This window comes from Lepidothrix coronata, unplaced genomic scaffold (assembly GCF_001604755.1).
Source record: "Lepidothrix coronata isolate B3197 unplaced genomic scaffold, Lepidothrix_coronata-1.0 Scaffold61, whole genome shotgun sequence".
NCBI classification, from domain to species: Eukaryota; Metazoa; Chordata; class Aves; order Passeriformes; family Pipridae; genus Lepidothrix; species Lepidothrix coronata.
In genome coordinates this window covers 1,627,819-1,649,148 of record NW_016690241.1, presented here as the reverse complement: position 1 = coordinate 1,649,148, position 21,330 = coordinate 1,627,819, and the positions used below count along the sequence as shown (strand labels likewise).

The 21,330-nt window shown below is 42.7% G+C and overlaps 1 protein-coding gene across 5 annotated transcripts in view; it reads left to right on the top strand.

Moving 5' to 3' along the window:
- The window catches only part of TRIM67 (tripartite motif containing 67), a 46,494-nt gene that overhangs the window by 18,795 nt on the left and 6,369 nt on the right, over positions 1 to 21,330 (top strand). For 4 of the 5 annotated variants that reach the window (XR_001875254.1, XM_017817608.1, XM_017817607.1 and 1 more), the window contains 4 exons: positions 7,148 to 7,293; positions 10,214 to 10,352; positions 11,402 to 11,705; positions 19,984 to 20,146. Coding sequence is in view for 4 of the 5 variants with exons in the window: in XM_017817608.1 (XP_017673097.1) it covers positions 7,148 to 7,293; positions 10,214 to 10,352; positions 11,402 to 11,705; positions 19,984 to 20,146 (752 nt within the window). In the remaining variant the exon portion in view is untranslated. Of the gene's footprint in view, positions 1 to 7,135; positions 7,294 to 10,213; positions 10,353 to 11,401; positions 11,706 to 19,983; positions 20,147 to 21,330 lie in introns of all 5 variants that reach the window. The other variant, XM_017817609.1, reaches the window with a different exon arrangement.

Genomic DNA, 21,330 nt, shown 5'->3' with positions numbered 1-21,330 from the left:
TAATACTGAGGAACATGCTAAAAGGAAATGAGGTTTAAAAAAGTATTTAAAAGGACAAGCTAATGAACAATAGATACCATTGCCAAAAAAAAAAAAAAAAAGAAAATAACATCATGAGCTTGTAATGAGGTTTGTTTATATGGAGCAGGATGAGAACTGCATCAGAATTAGATAGATCCATAGAATGGCTGAATTTGAAAGCCACTGTGGTCCCTGGGAATGATGCCATTAGCTTCCCTCATTGGTGATTCAAGTCTTAATTATAGATGTGGATGACAGGATAAAGGCTGCCAGAAATCAGTGACTGAGTTAAGGACATTCACGTTGTGATGTCTGATGTGCTTTTTTTTTTAATCTGAGCAAGCATAAAGATTTCTGTTCAGTTTATGTGGGCCTAATTCTGCATCTGAGAGACCCAAGATGAAGTAATTAGGATGGATACTTTGACAGCTAAATATGTGGAGAAACAATGGACAAACAGTTAAAGGCCTGAGTTTGCTCACCAAGAATGTTTTGCATCTTGATATAAGTGAGCTGTGTTAAAGTTACTCAAAAAACATCTGAGAACTGCTCCCTTGAAATGTTGTCAGATAGGCAAGTGGAGTCAAGAGAGAAAGAATAGTACTGATAAAACTCCTCTGAATACTGTCTGCACTTTTAAAATCAGTTGATATTTAATGCTGGCCATATTTATTTTAAAATGTATTTAATATTAATCTTCCACCACTCTCCTTTACAAACACACGTAATATTTAGTTAAACTAGTCACATAGATTGCTAATTAACCACAGGTCATCTGAGGTGAGGGCAACTTCAGTGTTTGGCTTTTGGACGTTCATCTGGCTTTAAGCTTGAAGACTTATAAGACTTTAACTGAGCCAAATTCACTAGGGCTTTTCAAAAGATAGTGTTGTCTGCTGTGCTCTCATTTATCATACAAATCACTGTGAAGCTCTAGTATCGAGCTAGACACAGTTTGAGGATCAGAGAAGAGGACAAGACTGCTTCTGCCCAAACCTGTGCAGAGCTTCCCAACACCCTTGGGCTTTGCTCCCCAGAGGCATCTCAGGAAGGGATTTTGCTTGAGCTGTCTTGGCCTTGATCAGGGACTACCTGTTGCATGTCCCATCAGGTTGGTCAGCACAACCAGTATGACCTGTACACACCATGCAAAAATTGTGAAAAGGGTGCTAACCTGGCCACCACTCCTGAAAGTGCATGAGGGATGGCGTTACTTCCCCTCATGCCCCCGCCTGCCCAAGCAGAATAAACCAGTGACTGGTTCCAACCTAACATTCATAGATATTGAGGATTTTTTAGTATATAGAAGTGTATTTATATTTCTCCATTTATGACAGGAAGTCTGTTTCCATTTGAATTGCTCAGTCTGACACTTTGGCCTTTTGTTTTCCTGAAATTTTACCTCTGTGACTTCTCAACCAGCTCTGCATTATCTTAGAATCAGATTGGTTTGGGTTGGAATGGGACATTGAAGATCACTTAGTTCCAGCCCTTCTGCCATGGGTAGGGATACTTTCCACCAGGCTGCTCAAAGCCCTATCCAGCCTGGTCTTGAACAATGCCAGGGATGGGGCATCCGGAACTTCTCTGGGCAGCCTGTTCCAGTGCCTCACCACCTCACAGTAAAGACTTTCTTCCTAATATCTAATCTAAACCTACTCTCTTTCAGTTTAAAGCCATTCTCCCTTGTCCTATCACTAGATGCCCCTGTAAAATGTCCCTTTCCAGCTCTCTTGTAGGTCCCCTTTAGGTACTGGAAGACCACAGTAAGGTCTCCCTGGAGCCTTCTCCTCTCCAGGCAGAGCAACCCCAACTCTCTCAACCTGTCTTCATAGGAGGGGTGGTCCAGCCCTCTGATCATCTTCATGTCCCTCTTCTGGACCTACTCTAACAATTCTACTTCTTTCTTGTGCTGGGGCCCCAAAGCTGTATGCAGTATTCCAGGTGGTGTCCCAGGAGAGCAGAGTAGAGGGGCAGAATCACCTCCATCACACCTCTTTTGGGCTTCAGTCCAGGATATGTTTGGCCTTCTGGACTGCAAATGCACCTTGATGGATCATGTCCAACATCTCACCCACCAACACTCCCAAGTCCCTCTCCCCAGGGTCGCTCTTGCTCCATTCTCTGCCCAGCCTATATTTGTACCTGGGGTTGCCCCAATGCAGGTGCAGGACCTTTCACTTGGCGTTGTTGAACTTCATGAGCTTCGCACAAGCCCACCTCTCAAGCCTGTCCAGGTTCCTCTGAATAGCATCCCTTCCCTCCAGCGTGTCAACCACCCAACATAGCTTGGCACTGACAAGGATGTTAAACAGTGCCAGTACCAGTTCTGACCCCTGAGGAACACCAATTGTCATTGGTCTCCACTTGGACATTGAGCCATTGACTGCAACTCTTTGAGTGTGACCATCCAGCCAATTCCTTATCTACAGAGAGGTCTATCCATCAAATCCATGTCTCTCCAGTTGAGAGACAAGGATGTTGTGCGGAATAGTGTCAAATGCTTTGGGACAACTTCAAGTAGGTATCATCAGTCACTCTTCCTTCATCCACCACTGCTGTAACCCTGTCATAGAAGGCTACCAAGTTTTCCAGGCATGATTTGTCCTTCTTCAGATGCATGATTTGCATCTTCTCACATGTAGTAGTCTTGCATTTTAGGAGTGAACATCCAGACTTACTTGGAATATCACTTCTCCGACTGTGAGGAGAACCTAGGATAGCAGGGTGATATTTTGCTATTTATCACCATGAGAACTTGCGTATTTCTGAAAACTGCAGTTTCACAAAGAAAAAATGTATGTGTTTCTTCACATCGGCTTCTCTTTCTTCAATCCTACCTGCCCCAGCACACCAACAAGTCATTAATATTTGCCAAATGTTGGTGTTGGAGTGAATTTTAATAAGTCACTGATCTGAGAAGAGCAGATGCACTAAAGACATCAGAGATAATCTGTAAAGGAAGTTTTGGGGAGATCTAGGGGAATAGGGCCAGTGTGACTTTTCCAAGTGAAAATTGCTTTGTTCCAAAAGCTTTGCAATATAAGGTCTGTACTATTGTTGTCAATGCTTAGTGCATGACTGAATTTCTATATTTTTTTTCAAACTCTGGCCTCATTCAACCTCAGTGAGCTTGCATGGGTCATTTAGAGTGAAAGCATGCTTGTAAGTAAACATTGATTCACTGTGGTAGACAAAGAAGAATGAAAATGAGAACAAATCACATTACATTTGCTTTGATGACATGTTCATGTACCTTACCGATGGACTCTCTGTAAGCACATATCTAAAGCTCATCTCAAAAGATAAAAATCAGAAAGAAAAAGCAATTTGGTAACAAATTAGATGTGCAGAGATGTGATAGGTGCAGAAGTAATGCTTAAGCAATCATGTTGACCAAAGGGTCTCACCGATAACCCTCTGACAAGAGTCCCACTCTTCCCAGGCCAGCTGGCCTGCTGAGACACACACACAGCTCTAGTAATTGCTGGCCTTTTGAGCTTTTCCAGATCCTTTTCTCTGCCCATGTTTTCTTCTCTCTATTGCTTTTACTGAGTGCCTTGGCACAAATTTCCTGTCCTCTGATGACTGGCTTAATGCATACATCACATTTCCTAAATTAAAGCTATGGGAACAGGCAAATACATATTCCAGGTTTGTTTTGTTCACATAGCTGAACTGTCATGCAGTCATGGTTTGTGGTAAAACAGAGACTAGGTACAAAATAGAATACTTTTCTGTACCGCCTCTGAATATTCATTCATATGCCCCTTCTCCTTCTCAGGAGTGATTCCTTCCCTCTTCTGTAGACCAGTCCACGAAGACTGCCCAGACACATCACATGCCACAAAGCTCTGCTTCTCCAGCCATGAGCTGTACAGCTCTGACAACTAAAGGGCAGCTGTTTCATTGTAGGCTTTGCCCTTGATTCTTTCTGCTCTGTGTCATGGACTCAGGTCTCTTTGACCGTCGTCTTTCCTTCTCTCTTGGTAACACTGTTTGTAGGGCACTTGCTACATCAGTGACTCAGGCTGTTCCAGGGCTGTACTGCAGTTTTGGAGAAGATCCAAGTTTTCATGTTTCTGAGGGTCCTGTTCTTTCACTGCACTTAGTACTTTAAAAATTAATCTGGGAAGGTAGAGGGCATCACTGCACCACTTGCTTGTCAAGAAGACAACAGACAACACCTTAGAGCAGCCGTATTGTTCCCTGTGAGAGGACTACCCTCATCAGCTGTGAGATACATTGAGCAATGTGTTTTGGGGACTGCTGAGTTGACATGAGACATCAGTATCACATTTTTTATCTAAGAGTAACCTGCATGAAGCACTTTAAAAATAGAAGGACATCATTCAGACTCATTAACAGGCCTTGCTGTGCCAATGCGGTATCATTTTTCCCTTTATATTTTTAATCTTTTCCTTCAAAAAGTCTCTAGAGGACTTTAAATTGAACAAGAAGTGGGACAGCACTGTAATTTAACATCTGAGTCTTTTTTTCCTGGCACTTAGCCTATATTTTTCTTTTCTTGGTCCTATCCCATTGCTCTTCCCTGTATATAACTGTGTCCCAATTATGCAACTCACTTTGTGCTTTCCTATGACTTTTACAAGTGTTCATCTTTTCTCTTCCCAAAGGTAATCTGAGACCAAGGCAAATCTCTGCCCATCTGCATCCAGTGGAGCAGGCAGGAGGACAGGCACAGAAAGCATCATCCAGCAAAGCTCCACAGCTCCTTGGCATGAACATCTTACCTCTCCTTTAGGAGAGTTGTGCAGTTCAGGCCACTGGCTGGCTCAAAAAGAGTAGGAGGCTGATATGAATTACACACAAAAACTTGAATGTCCAGCAACATGGTAAAGGAGACGAGGAACTTCCCCACAGTATGTGTAACTATTGCACACAGTGTCAAATTCATGCTTCCACTGGGAAATGGGAACAAGAGCACTTTGCTGGATGAAAGCATATTCTGTTCCTAAATGATGTTCCTGATTCTCTAATTAAAAAGGACTCATAAAACAGTTCCTCTCTTCCAAAAATTCTGCTCTTTCCGCCCCCCCCCCCCCGGCATTGTGCATTACATGAAGAGTCCCTGGAAGCCTCACATCAGTGTTCCTAGGAGTTTTTTTCCAGGGCTGGAAAGGTTAGTGGTTTATTTAGAGGTGAGGCAGCATTGTCTATTTGGCATCTTAAAGACTTCAGGAATTAGGTTTTCATCCAGTCTTGCCAGGAGGAGTCTTAGAAATGGGGAGGACCTGGGGAATGCCTCCTGAGAGGCATTTGCTAGCAAAAATGGCAGGAGTGTGGATGGCTGACACAGCCCTAGCTTCTCCCAGGCTCATCAGTCACTAGGAATGCATGGGCTAACAATCACAGAAAAACTCTAAAGTTGAAATGGTTCACTTAAAAAATCCCATTATCTCTGAATTGCTCATTTTCAGGTTTTTGCCTCTTGTAATGTCATGTTTCCGTTACTTCTCCAGACATAGTGTCTCTTAGAGAAGAGTCTGAACTTCCCATGTGAGAAAACAACCAGGTTTTTATTTATGACACCCTCTGAATCACCCTTAAATATCAAGGAATAGGAACAAGGCTTTCTTTTCACAGAAAAACCTTCAAGAGCTAATTTATAAAGCTCTTTTGTTTCATTCTTCTAGGCTACCAACCATCTACATTCACTGTGGTGATGGATAATGCCAGCAGAAAGCCATGGTATCTTCTGCACTGTTTATCACAAGTCCGATGTCGACTTCCGTGTCACTTCCAAAGTGGGGGTGAAGCCTTAGCCCTGTCACACAGTATCGTCCTTTTTCCCACAGTCTGCTTGGTACACAAAATGTGAGCAGACCTGTTTGATCCAGAGATACAAAATAGGGTGAAAGGAACAGCACAAGGGCTTATGTCTCATGCAGACAGAATGGGAAAAAACAAACTAGAGCGTCAAAGCAGACTAGATGAAAGAAGAGCAAACTGATATTGCTAAGAACTAAGTCAATGAATGCTCATACCACTCAGTTCTTTGTAAGATATGATTGAGCTCTGCAGAAATGATACTGAATGGTGAAATACAGTCTTGGGCAGAAGACCAGACAGGGTCTGTGCATCCCTTGCATCCTACTTAACCTGTATGGTCTCAGCAGTGCAAAAGATACATGCCTGGTCTATCCAGAAGACTAAATTTTCACTTTATAATTTTCAGCAAAGAGTGAACAGTGAGAGTTTAATTGTGTTTAGGAGAGATGGGATAGGGGCCTCTTTCCCACAGAAGCACAGCTGAATCTTTTACTCTGTTTCTTTTTGTTTTTAAGATGCTGCTCTTGATGTTTCTCCGAGCAAGTCACTAAAAAGGCACATTGGTAGATAACTTCACACTTGTCATTTCCAAGAGGAGTCTCCTGTGGTGCAGGAGTCCATTTTTCTCACCAAACCAAGGGATTTAGCTAAAGTTTGCAATTGGAACAGTTTTCTTCAACAGTTTCTTTTAAGTATGGCTTCCATAAAGATAACATATCTGAGGTGGTTTTAATGAAAAGTTGGGGGGAATGGGAGTGGTCCATTAGATTAGATTTTAAAAATTAGATTAGGTTTTTTCAAAAAAACCCACAATTAAAGTGATGAATTATCTTCCTACTGTTGTTAAAGTTCAGGTTCTGTCTTGCTGCCGTGCTGGGAGGAAGGACTTGTCTGCTGATTCATAAACCAATTCTTTGGTAATGCACTGAACTTCCTGGCAGCACTGCATCTTCCATGCTACCTGAGACACTCCCTGCCCCTCCTCTTGGGGACAGCAGGTGCTCTAGTGTGAGCAAAAACTCTTCCAGACAGTGACTCCTTGGAAGGAAACCAAACATGAGGTCCCCACACTGTAGTTCTTATGAAGCACCAGAAGCAAGTCCAGATATGTTTCTGTTTACGTATTTCAGCCAAATTATTTGTCTAACTGGCTAACAACAGCTTGTTATATCATTTTTACTGCCTTTTGTTTCAAGAAGGGAATGGACCCTCTTCCTAACAAATACTGGCTCCCCTGTGAGGGGAGGGAAATGAGCCATTGCCATACTACTCATGGCACAGACTAATGGGGTAGGGCAGAGTTACACTAATCTGTACCCAGTTCCTGTTTCAGTGCCACCCGTCCCGTTACTGCAGCTGGAGAAGTGTTGCACCAGAAACAACAGTGTGACATTGGCCTGGAGGATGCCACCTTTGAGCCACAACCCAGTGGAGGGTTATATCTTGGAACTTGATGATGGAGATGGTGGCCAATTCCGAGTGAGAATTTCATTCAGCATTTATTTGTGTTTCTTCGTATGTGAGTTTCCTCTGGATATGGATTTGTTTCTGTCTGAGGGTGGGGAGAGGGGTTAGGTAAGACACAAGCTGTCAAAACATCCCTGCTTTTCCATTGTGTTGATGTAGAAAGCAGTGCAGATGCTGCTTATTAGAAGGACCACTGGCTTAGGTAGAAACTTGGCTAAGGTTATTCTTAAGCCTCTCGCAAAGCCGGCCTTGAGGCATCCCTGAAGTGTACCAAAGCAGAAAATCCCATACTGGCCTGCAGGAGCTGGAAGCGGTTCATGCACACAACATCAATTTCTTTGAAGCCCTTATTCTCATCTGTCTGTAGCACCCCACTTCAACAGCTGACATTCTTGCTCCAGAAATGCAACTCAGTTTTTCTTGATTTTCTGAGTGAAAATGAAATCCTGCATAAAAATACAGGATTTGTAACTTTTCCCTGGGAGTGGATGAGACCAGGCTGGTGGAAGCTTTCCACAGACAAGCTGTGATGGAGTTGGTAAGTATGGAAAGGCATCCCGAGTGCTGTACTTCAAGAACCTCAGGGTGAATGTCACAACTAATTGTTCCTGGTTGCTGGTGCAAGGTACTTATAGGCTCCCATCCTTTTCTGACATATCCTAAAAAACAAACTACAGAAGTAATGCAATCAGCTTTCTGCCAGCCATGTCTTGCTAGAAGCTGTGGCTCTTCCTTGGCAGGCAGGCTTCAGGCTCCTGTTGCTCCAGGACCAGGCTGGCCCAGTGCTTTCCCTAGGAGCTAGTGCCTTGAAAGCATTTGGAGATCATTTTGGGGTACAACTGCTCTCTTCACAAATGGGAAATTTTGCTAAAACCATGCAATGGCATTCCTTTGGGAGCTGCAAACTGGCTTCTCACTGGAACCTTAAAGATTTCTCAAGCTGAAAATATCCTGGCATGGATCCACCTAAGGAACTGCCTCCCTGTGCCAAACCACTACACTCACAGCCAGTAAAGGTACCTGATTTGGACACCCCTCATTAGAAGAGGAAGCAATATTGGCAGGACATTTTGAAGTGCGCTGTGGTTTTGTAAGGTCTCCTCAGCTCCTTGGTCCAAGTAACATTTTACAGGGATTTAGTCTCCATTACTGAGAGTGTAAAAAGATACTTTTGTGAATGGCTGCTGGGAGCTGCCAATAGAGTTAATATTACTAGACAAGAGTGTTGTCAGTGTGCAATGAATGAAGAGTTAGGGACGAGGTGTTAGAATTCCAATGTCTTTGATAGATGTTTTCAAATAGTATGCACATCTAAATAAATACTTGTGAATAACAAGACTTCAGGCTAGTATGCACCCAAGCTCATTTGTGCGGATGGGTTTTGTAACTGCCAACAGTTTTAGGACTGTTGGCATTGCCATGTCAAGATTTTGGATCGAAAAGGTTACAGAACCATCTCAATCCTTAAAAATATAGAGTGACAAGTTCTGAGGGGAATGCTCTGCTTGCTGTAGTAGAAACATCCTCAGCTTCACCCATTAAAAGATAAAAGGCAGGTTTCTCAGCAGTGCCATTTCCACAAGGGTTTGCTAACTCTTTTAATGAAGAATTATATATCTGAAAGCAACTACATTGACCAATGTTTATCAGTATTTGGTGGGTGGATTTAAAGAACAGTTTTTGTCTCTCATTGGAGCAGAATCTGAATAAACAGAAACAGTGAACAGCGGTAAAAATGAAGCAGATTAGAATATGTGAGAGTTTTCCTACAAATACAACTTTTTTGCACAGACAATTGCACGGACATGGAGACAAATTAAGTTATTCTAAGAAAACTCTTCTTTGTCTCCATGAAAGATCACCAGCTAACTCAGGACCCAAGAGATTTTGTTGTTTGTAGCAGCCACCATGGTAGCAAAGCGGCCAAACACATGGCCTGCTGTAAACTTAAGTAATCCCTTTCCTATTCATCACATACTTAATTCACTATAGGTACACAGCAAAGAGCCCTAATCATCAGAACTACTCCTAGGTATGTACTTAAGTGTCTTAACTGAACTGGGGCCTGAGTGGTCTGCTTAGTGACAGGCTTAAGCACTTCAGGGCCTTTGCTACCATAAACCTATGGACTTCACAGAGTCAGAGAAATCAGAGGGGGAAAGGAATTGTGTCTTTCAACCTGCTGCCAAGACAGCATTTGTTTCCTTTTCTGTCAATTTCTATTCAGATTTCAAAAAACCATAAGTTTCTAGGCTTCATTCAGTTCATAATAACCTTTATAATCTGACTGGTCCTCTTCATTGGTCTGCCTAGATGTTCCTCTTCCTGAAATATTTCACATTACACAAGTGCTTGCTGTTTTATAAATCTTTGCAGACTTTTTTGATGTCTCTGTTGTCTAGTTACTGTTTAGTCATGTGATGTGTGTGATCCTAATTCTTAGGAGATCGTTTTCTTCTGTCTCTGTGTTTTAAAGTTTCAAAATTATATTTTAATTCAGGCATGAGGTAACCTTTCCAACAGAATAAAAGTGCACTTACTTGGCTTTTTTATTTTTATATGTTCCCCTCTTTCTGTCTTACATAAATATAATAATGGCCACAATGTGTCAGACACTGGGACTACTATCCAAAATAGTGGTTTGGAGTAGATATTTAGGAAAAGGGGATAAAAATCAATATTTGTCCGTTGCCCTATATTGCTTTACCCTTCCAGTTTTGTCTTCACTTTAGTGTCTCCACTGCTAACAATCCTTGATGTCTCCACTGCTGTGGCTGCTTGTGATATAACAGTATAATTGCCACATCCTGGGAAAAAATGAGAAGCTGTTCACTTTTGGCTTGTATTTATGGAAGTCCTAACATGTGACCATGAGGCACAGAGAAACAGTTACACTATGTCCCTCTTTCTCCCTTTTTTTTTTTTTTTTTAGGAAGTATATGTTGGCAAGGAGACCCTCTGCACCATTGATGGCCTTCATTTCAACAGCACTTATAATGCAAGAGTCAAAGCTTTCAACTCCTCAGGAGTTGGTCCTTACAGCAAGACAGTTATTTTACAGACGTCGGATGGTGAGTTGGGTTTTTGCCAGTTTTTAAGTGAAAACCTGCAGGTCTAAGTGGCACGACACTTGCATACCTTTACACCCACTAATGTGTTTGACACTTAGGGCATGGAGATTTTGGATCATCTGAGAGAAGAGGTGAGGAACTGAGTGTGCACAGGGACTGAACTCTCTTCCTACCACTTTTGGTGATTTTCCATTATCAGTAACACACTTCAGGTTTCAAATCTTGTGATTTTTAGTTGACTGTAAACGTCTAGGATTTAACTAAGATGCTTGCTTTAGCATACAGAAGTAGTTATGCAACTCATGTGGTACTTTTTGTTCCACTCTGTCTCCCCTTCTCCATATATCTTTGGGATTTGCCTTTTTCTTCACTACTGCTTCAATTTCCCAGCAAAGTTTGATAATACAGAGATGGGAATTCATGCTTGTTCCTCCGTAATTATACTTGACATCCATAACGACATTACAGGAAGTTCATCTTCATTAATGATATTGTAATGAATCAAGAAGTGCATGCTGTTACCACTTCCACTTCTATGCTGTGTTGCCAAAATAGACCAGTATAAAATATTTATACTTTAAGAGCTTTTTCATTTTTTTTTAACTTTTTTTAAAAGAACTTCACTTTGATAAAATAGTGAAGTCAGTCCTAACCAGCACCGGCACAGTGGATCTCTATTTCCATTAAAAGTGAGGTTGAACCAATTCACCTGTGTGAGCAGTTTCCACATCATGAAGAAGTTTTTGTCTCCTCAGTGACTCTCTTGTTACTGTGTGTGAACAGAAAGTCACTGTCCTTAGTAACTTAACTTCAGGGGAACAATCATAGATAATAAAAGGCATTTCTGAGGTGAAGAACAGCTGTGTACCAGCTCAGATCAATCTTGTGTAGCTGCCTACACTACCAAGGAAAGATTGCCTTTATTATCTTGAAGTGCGGTGGGGTTTTTAGGAAAGCAGAATCCCATCCTTCTTATTGAAGTAAAGGAGTCACCACTTGGACACAGCCCCTCCTAATATAATCCTGCCTTTCCTTTTTCCCTTCCACAGTGGCGTGGTTCACCTTTGACCCCTCCTCAGCTCACAGAGACATAGTGCTGTCGAATGACAACCAGACTGCCACCTGCAACAGCTACGATGACCGGGTTGTTCTTGGCACAGCAGCCTTCTCCAAGGGTGTGCATTACTGGGAACTGCATGTGGACCGGTATGACAACCATCCAGATCCAGCCTTTGGCATTGCCAGGATTAACGTTGTCAAAGATATGATGCTGGGCAAGGATGACAAGGCATGGGCCATGTACGTTGACAACAACCGCAGCTGGTTCATGCACTGCAATTCTCACACCAATCGGTAAGTGCTGCTTGCAAGCTTTTCTCATTACTGAATTTTTCATTTTTCTGCTGTACATCAGAGGCAAGTGCCTCAGAGAGCCATCTAGTCTAACTACTGGCTAAATGTAGTTATTTTATTACTTCTTAAAATCACTAGTGACAGTGATTGCACCTTAACAATCTGTGTTGGTGTTTGTTATCCTCACTGTTAGCAGTTTTTATCTCAGGTCTAGCCTAAATCCCCCCTGCTGTGATTTAATCCCATTACTGTGTGTCCCATCCACATCAGCAGATGGGAGCACAGCACAATGGTATGTAGGGTTTGTCTCTCATTGCTGGAGGAGCATAGGGAGAAAGGTGGTTGATTCTCTTTCGTAGGAGGAATCTTGGCTGTGGGTTTGCACAACAATTAGGCAAAGCACTGGTGATCACCTATTCCAAATGCAAGTGTTTATTTCTAGTCCTGAAAGCTGATTAAAGGTAATGCTATAGGTCACACCTAGGCAAATCTGGACACAAGGGATTCTCTGACAGTGAGGGCTAAGTGACAGCTTTCGTTCAACTGAGCCATTGAACCGAAGAGCTTTGAGAAGCGTCTCAACTAGAACAAGCAACTTAGACAAAGGAGGATTTCAGAAAGCCCCCAAACCACTCTTAACTCTTTCTCTCATCTCTCAGAGGCTCTGTGTTCTCTATGCAACAGAGCAGTGGGGAGACATGTTCTAGCTGAAGCTATGTCCAGGGACGGATCAGGTAGAGAAAATGACTGTCAGCACAGATCCTGTGTTGTGCCGACATGGCTGCATGACTTTCAGTGCTCAGGATAGTTCCTTCTGCCTAGTGCTGGCTTTGTTTCATTGAAGTGATGCCAGACTGTGTAGGGGAGACATGGCCAACTTTGCGTGAAGCTCCTGAGGTATCACCAGAGCAGAACTGCACTGCTCTCTCTCTGTGTCCCATGAGAGGGGAGGCCTCAGCCAAAGGTCATATGAGTACTACAGTAACTGAGATCCTTGAGAAGATCTTCTCTGAAGAGAAAAAGAAAAATGGTGTATTTGTATACCTATTCTGTCACAATGATTGATGTAGGAATAAAGTGACTGATCAAGGATGTGTAGCAGGTCTGTGGCAGAGCAGGAATCAATTTTGGTTTAGTTTTCTACTGACTGTCCCAGTAGGTCTTCCACACTCATTATCTCAGGTGTTGTTTCTGTTACACCAAATGATTAAAAGAAAGTTTTGCAGTGATTTTTAAAACATTCAAATGCAGGTATCTTCTTAAAGGGATAAGTTCATGTCAACATCACTGTATCCTAAGGCTGGTTGTAATGTCTCCTGTTGAAGTTATTTATACTCTGCAGCTTATCTGTATTTTAAGCAAATATATTGCAATTGCTGGGAATTTTTGTTTGAAATATGGTTTGACTTTGCAGTTCATTACAGACAGGTGGAAGAATCTTTTAGCTAGATCAAAAGCCATCTGAAAGTCAACTGGGTTGTTTTCCACGACTCTAAAGACCTTAGATCATGTCCTACGACAAAATAGAGTAAAATAACCTCAGTAAGACAAAACAGAATAAAATAACATCAGTATAATAAATATATCAAAAAGTTCTCTGTCCCTTTAACATCTTGATTCGATTTAGGGCGGAAGTAATGTTAAGCTGTATTAATTTTAATGCTCTGTAGAACAGCTTATGTTTTCTGGAAAAAGGCTGCCAACCATTCTGTGTACTACTGTCCCAGAAACCTATTTTATGGATTTGGTCCTCAGCATGCTCCTCCCGGCAAGCCACACGCAACCTAAGCAAAAGCTTTTTTTCTGGGAAGCACAAACAATGGAAACACTTAGGATTTCCAATCATCCTTCTTAATCACGAGAAAAAAGTGCTTTCTGTTAATGATAATTTCCCAGTTTTTACCTGAAAAAAGACAAAGGCACATCCAAAGCATAGATAGACCCATGGAATATCTGTTCAAGTGAAGTACACTTGCAAAGGGCATGTAGTCTTATGAAATCATATGCGCTTCAATGAAATTAGGTCTAGGCATTATATTTTTAACTGTGACAGTCAACTAGGTCAGTTTTTTAACTCATTAGCTGTAATAGTCTTGTGGAAAGAGTTATTGCTGCCTAGTTGTTTTTCCCCACTGGATGCAAGTGCATGACAGCACTGTGTCACGGTCCAAAGGATATTCATTGTCGACTTCTAGCCTCTTGGATGTTAGTGTGATGAAAGTTACACCTTAGTAATAATTTCATGCTTCCTAAGCTTCATGAGAATAAATTAGGGCAATAAATAAATGACCATCCTCAAGAGTAACCTGAGGTAGAGCTTGAAAGACTGATTCATGCAACATGTCACATTTAGAGGACTTTTCTGTTCCTTTCACTCACAGCATGCAAAATTGGATCTCTTTACATTCTTAAAAACTAGCATGGCTTCTGTAAAGCTGGAAGAGGCATGAACAGAAGACTCTAATGCTAACAAAAAGCATTACTATAGGTCTACTATAAACCTCCTAGCCAGGATAATGACACTGATTAATTATTCTTTGAGGAACTAAGGGACTTAGTTCCCAGTCAACTGCCCTTGTCCTTATGGGGGACTTCAACTTGCCAGAAATTAACTGGGAGCATCATGCAGCTGCTACAATCTGAGCCAGAAGATTCCTAAAAAACTTGGATGACAACTTTAAGGAACAGGTCCTAGGGGAGCCAGCTTGGAAAGATGATCTCCTTGGTCTGCTGCTTGTCAACAGAGGGGATCTTGTGAGTGAAGTGGAGGTTGGTGGCTGTCTTGGCCACAGCAACCACAAAGTGGTCAAGTTTAGAATCTCTGTTGACAGGAGGAAAAGTACCAGGAAAACCTCAGCTCTGGGCATGAGGAGAGCAGACTTCAGGCTGCTTAGGAATTAGTAATTAAGGTCCCCTGGGAAAACGTTTTTTGCAGGTGGTGGGGTCCATCAGTGCTGGTCACTTCTTAAACATCATCTCCTAAGGGCACAGGAGGAGGTAATTCCCAAATGCTGGAAGTCAAGCAGGCAAAGCAGAAGGCTGAGCAGGGATCTTCTCTTGGAAATAAGGCAAAAAAGTAAGGTGTATGCACAGTGGAAGCAAGGTCAAGTGACACGGGAAGGATACAGAGAGGCCGTTTGCTGTTGTAGGGAGAAAATTTGTGCAGCCAAAGCTCAGCTGGAGTTGAAGCTGCCAGAAATCTGGATGACAACAAAAAGAGATTTTTCAAATATATTAATGACAATAGGCAGTATAGAAATGTCATTGTCCTGTTACAGGATGAGGATGGTCACCTCACAAACAGGGACAGAGACAAGGTAGGAGTGTTTAACGCTTTCTTTGCCTTTGTCTTCAACACAGATGACAGACCAAGGGGGTCTTAGTGCCCTGGGCTAGAGCACCATGGCTGTGAGAATTATCAACTCCCAGTCAATCCCGAAATTGTTCAGGATGTGCTGCTCAAACTGGATCCTTATAAATCTATGGGGCCTGATGGGATTCATCCCAGAATCCTCAAAGAGATGACTCATGTCATCGTAAAACCTCTCTCAATGATTTTTGACCAGTCTTGGGAATCCAGAGAGGTTCCAGATGACTGGAAGCTGGTGAACATTGTCCCGATTTTCAAGAAGGGCAAAAAGGAGGACCTTGGAAACTACAGGCCTGTAAGTCTCACTTCAGTGCCTGGTAAAGTTATGGAGAAGATTATTCTGGAAGGTATCGAAGAACACCTGAAAGACAATGCAGTCATTGGTCACAGCCAGCACAGCTCCACGAGATGAAAGTCCTGCTTATCAAACCTGGTTTCCTTTTATGACCAGGTAACGTACCTATCTGATCAAGAGGAACCAGCTGATGCAACCTCTTTGGATTTTGGTAAACTTTTGATACTGTTTCTCACAGGATCCTTCTGGATAAACAGTCCAGCACACAGCTGGATAAACATACCTTGTGGTGGGTGAGCAATTGGTTCATGGGTCGAGCACAGAGGGTAATAGTGAATGGGGTGACATCAGACTGGCAACCTGTCACTAGTGGGGTTCTACAGGGCTCCATCTTGGGCCTTATGCTCTTCAGCATCTTCATAAATGTCTTGAATGCAGGACTGGAAGGGATACTAAGCAAGTTTGCAGATGATACAGAACTGGGAGGAGCTGTTGACTCCCTGGAAGGCAGAGAAATCCTGCAGAGAGATTTCGACAAATTGAAAGACTGGGCAATCACCAACTAGAGGAAGTTCAACAAGGAAAAGTGCTGGATTCTGCACCTGGAATGGGGTAACCCTGGATGTTTGTACAGGATGGGGAGTGAGATGCTGGAAAGCAGTGCCATGGAAAGGGACCTGGGGGTCCTGGTTGATGGCAACATGAACATGAGTCAGCAGTGCCCTGGCAGCCAGGAGGGCCAACCATGTCCTGGGGGGCATCAGGCACAGCATCGCCAGCTGGTCGAGGGAGGGGATTGTCCCGCTCTGCTCTGCCCTGGTGTGGCCTCATCTTGAATATTGTGTGCAGTTTTGGTTTGAGAAGTGGGAACCCTACGGGAACCTCGTGAGTTTCAACAAAGCCAAGTGCAGAATCCTACATCTGAGTCACAACAGTATGGAGGATGAAGGGATTGAGAGCAGCCCTGCCAAGAAGGACTTGAAGGTGCTGGTGGATGAGAGGCTGGACATGACCTGTCAGTGTGCAGTTGAAACCCAGAAGGCTAGCTGTATCCTGGGCTGCATCAAAAACTGGCTAGAAGGTTAAGGGAGGTGATTCTCCCCTTCTAGTCTGCTCTTGTGAGACCTTACCTGGAGAACTGCATCCAGCTTTGTGGTCTTCAGCACAGGAAAAACATGGATCTCTTGGAACGGGTCCACAAAAATTTTCAGACAGATGAACACCTCTTCTCTGAAGAAATATGGGGTAGGTGCCTCATTCCTGAAAACATTCAAGGTCAGATTGGATGAGGCTCAGAGCAGCCTGATCTAGTTGAAGATGTCCCTGTTCAGTGCAGGGGGGTTGGACTAGATGACCTTTATAGGTCCCTTCCAAAACAAACTATTCGATGAGAGGTGATGTATGCCTGCTAACAAGAGGCACTGGCATGCATTGCAATAGATCCATTCCTTGGCAAAGTTCCCAAGAGCAGGAATACCAGGTGCTACATGTGATACTCCAGCTACTACGTGTTTATGTAAAGAAAGATGTGGAATTCATACTGAAATGTTTTACACTGAAAGACAACAGGAAGCCAAAATCTAGAGTATTTGTATTTTAGTGTTAAAGCCCCCTGCAATCAGGAGAGTCTCCTCACTGATTTCAGAGATCTAAATACAAGTTTTTTTCATCACACAAAAATGTTGCAATCGACTGAAAAATACTGTCATTGACAATAGACAAGGTAAAATTGTTAAGTTGCTGTAAAGCTAGAGATTAAAGTATTGTTAATGGAGAGTTAAACTAATTATTCAGTTTATTAAAGTGTTCATAAATTGTCAAAACTTATTTTTCAATAATAGTGAAACTACCCTTCCTAATTCCTCAAGCCAATTCATGCAGTCCTATTCAGCACATTGTCCAAGCTGTTACTGAACGCATCTTGGAGTAACAGGCTTCACTGCCACAAGCAATGGCATTTTTCATGGTAGCCAAATTCCCTTTTCTGCACTCCAGCCTTCCAGACTTCTGCACTCAGGACGTATTGTTGCACACAGAAATCAAAATGCGCAGGACAAGCGGGATTTACTTGAAATAATGGAAGAGTGGGGCATATTTCCAGAATGGGATTATCATTTAATGATTGCTAAGTATTTATTGAGGAAGTGTTGTAACAAAAAAGTTGTATTTTCCTTTTCATGGCCTGCAGATTACTGGGGGTCTATGGTCTAACTGTCATTAAGTGTCTTAAAAATGCATTACAGTAAAGCAGCAGCTTTTATACATGCTGCCACGGAAGTGTACCAGGAGAGAGCAACATCAGTTTGTCTCTTGAGCTAGCTGGCTTCTTTTATCACAACAAAGGCATTTTTAGAAAAATTATCCATAATCCTGTCTAAATGGTGTACAGAAGTGAGGAAATGCCTTGCATAATTTTACTCGTGAACCTTGACTCTCCCTCCTCTCCCCCTAAAGAAAGTGACCACGAAAGTAGTCCAAAAAGCACTGGAGTCCTCAAAGCCCTCTTCCCAAGGAAAGCGTGGGGTGCTCAGTAAGAGCAGCTGTTCAGCCTCAGAAAAGATCTATCCTCCCTCACAGCAGCACGGTGAGGAGTTCCTGCTTGCCTCTGTCCCTGCTTAGTCCTGCCAGAGTCAGACTCACTGTGGGGAGATGGTAGCCAAGGAAAGAGGCAATTTACCTGCTGAATTCCTGAAAGATTTGGAGCAGCAAGGAAGGGAGAAGGTCCCCATCCCTCTGCTCTGCCCTTGCCCCTGTGGCTCCTGGAGGGGCTTCAGCTGGGTACTGCCCTTTCCTAGGCTGGAATCTGCAGGCAGCATCTATCTTCTCTTCAGTGGGGCTGTCCCCAGGGGCTGCAGAGGAGTCACTCAATGTCATTGTGCAGCATGCAGCTAATTAGCTCACAAGAAACAAATTAGCCTATCATATAGGAAAGAACATAATATCAAAAAGGCAAGTTTGCTGTTTCTGTTTCCCTAAGAGAATCAATGTCATTTAAAAGGATGTCATAAAATCTATATCAAGTAGGATATAAAATGTGGGGTCCTACAATCAAAGCGGATCCTAAACAGAGAAAAAAATAATGTAATCTATTTGTAAATAGCTCCAGATCATAGTATTTTTGCTTCCCACAGTCTTGTAATGAGGTTTATAATTGAGTTCTTTTAATAAAAACAGTCTAGATACTGAGATACTGAGGAGAGGTAAGCATCTTAACTTTTGATGGAAAATTTACTTAGTGGTTTTGGAGAAGAGCTTAAAGAGAAATCTACTAATGCTCATAGGAACAAAAAGCAAATCAAAAGAACCTCAAAATGGTGAAGTTTGAAATCCAACACATCTCAAAGCCAATCGACGATTCATAGCTATATTATTACTGTTTGAAGAGCTTTAAATGGAGAAATCAGAATAGTATTACCTTCAGAGGAAATGCCACGTGCCACATTTAGTCTAAGGGAATACAGTTTATGACACCTAGTGGACAAGAGGAAAATTTCTTACCCTGCACTATATTCTTCCTAATCACATTCTGATCCCTACCCCCACTATTTTTTTAATGTTTTGCCTACCTATTGTGATAAATTTTATGTTAAAATCACATTAATCTTGTGAACGTTGCGTGCCTGAGGCAAGTGCATGGGACAAAAGACAGCTGCTTCCTTTCCCCCTGCAAATTACTTGAAATCTGATTTACCCTGAACAAATTGTGTCAGGCTGTAAATCCATTGCAGAGCCACATGATATTAGCAGAGTAGCAGTGCCTGTGGCCAATCTGCATATCTAGTAGATATTTTTGCTCTGTGTTCTTTAAAGTAATACTGGGTTTGACTAACCCCCAAGTCAAAGTGCATTAATGTCAAATCACTCAAGCATGTAATGGCTGGCTGAGTCTGTCCTGGCAAGCTCTGATACTACAGTAGATCTCAGCAGCTGCTCCTGACACAACCAATTATCACTGGCATTAATAACCATGCCTGCACACTTGAAACAGCTCTCAACTTTCCCACTTGAAACAGTCTGATAGCTGAGCACCTTGTCTCTCTGGGAACTACACTTATTTGTAACCATCCCCACCTTCCCTTCCTCCACAAAACCACTGTCTGTTACAACTGTGCTGGCTCCCTGGACTCTGAAAATCTGGATCCCCTGGGAGCACGCCAAGGTGAGTAGTTGAAGTCTGGGTCTTGAGCTGTTAGCAGGCATAAAGATTAGAAATTAACACCTAGGAAACCAGCTTCCTACTTTTCATTTCCTGCTGTGCATCACTCCACTATAGTAGGGATATCTCTGACGTGCTGTCTCCAGGACTACTGTCCCCACTTCCCCATATCTCAGCTGAGTGGACCAGTTAGCTCTAGACCTCATTTTCAGCTCTTAAATTGCAGTTGCAGGAGAGATGGATCTAATTTCTCTTTAGGATCCACCCATTAAGCTCCCATGAATGTGGTGCATATGTTTCAGGTGAAGGTATGGATCAGTCATTGCCAAATGCCATAGGGATAATCATTTCACTGTGCTGGCCCACTCTCCCTTTGCTTAGTAAGACTTGTCCTAGGGAGAGCAACAGCAATGGGGACCTCTGCCTTCACCAACAGTGTGGTCCCTTTGTACCTTAGGACTGAAGGAGGAGTTTCTAAAGGTGCCACTGTTGGTGTTCTCCTGGATCTGAACAAGCACAACCTAACCTTTTACATAAATGGGCAGCAGCAAGGACCTCCAGCATTTGAAAACATCGAGGGCGTCTTCATGCCTGCATTGAGCCTCAATCGAAATGTCCAGGTAAGTCCTCTGCAGTCCAGTCCCACTTACCCTTTTCACCTAAAGAAGAATGTATGCTGCCAGCATATCAGCTGCTGGAGCTGACAACAGCATTTGTAGGTAGTCAGTATGGATAGGGGCTCTTTCCTTCTCAGTCTTACACCTAGGCTACTACTACTTTTTGGACTGCATTTGACCTTCTGCCTTGCCTGACCAATGCGAGGAGTAGTGCTATAAAACCAAGTAAAAGTATCTGCACATCACCCCACTAATTCCTGCTCTTATTTTCCTGCAACACTCTGCTTGGAAAGTAGCATCACTAACATTTCCTCTGCCAGTTTGACTAAAAAACATGTGTATCCCAATTCCTCTTAGATCTTATCTCTAGAGATAATTAACGTTGGCAAAGGACTGAAACAGGAGCAGCAGAGCAGTAAGGAGAGCAAAGGCAACATAGATCAGAGAATTAGTGCAGAGAAGAACCAGTCTGCCATCATTCCTGCTCTCTGTTCACAGGAGGTTTTCCTCTTAGAGGAACTATCTTTAAATATAATGCATTTTTACTTCAAGACCACTGCATATGGCTAGAAACGGGGTGTGGTATAAGGAAGAACCTATGGAAACATCCAGGAGCCTGAAGACTGAAGGAGATCAGCTTAGGTCAGGCAGGACCAATGCAGCCAGGGTGGAACACTCATCATTTAAAGCACTCAAACTGAAATCAGAAACCTCACATGACCTTATTAGTACATGAACTTCCAGCATTTTTTATTGGTGGCATCCAAATCTTTCAAGAAACTTTCTCGGCTTTATTTAATTTGATGCACCAACGTGGATGACAGGGGTACTTCCCTAGGCACCTCACCTCACAGAGTTTTACTCATAGCCTATCTTCAGTTTTAGCTACTACATCCTTTAAGTACCTGGCTTACATTTCTTACCACAACTGAATTAAGGCAGAGCATGGCTGACGAGGGGGCAGGGGAAAACTCTGAAACTAAGCTTGTGTTTGCTGTTGAATGGTGCTCTGGTCCATCTGTGTGGAAACTCTGACCTTGTAGATATGTCGAGTAATAGAAGGAGCACTAAAATGTCCTGTGCTCCGTTCTGCCAGGACAGAAAAGATAAAAAGATTTTCTTATATTTAGTACATGAGCTCCACTGTGTGATATCTGTCCTGAAGTACTTGAGGTCCCTTTCACACC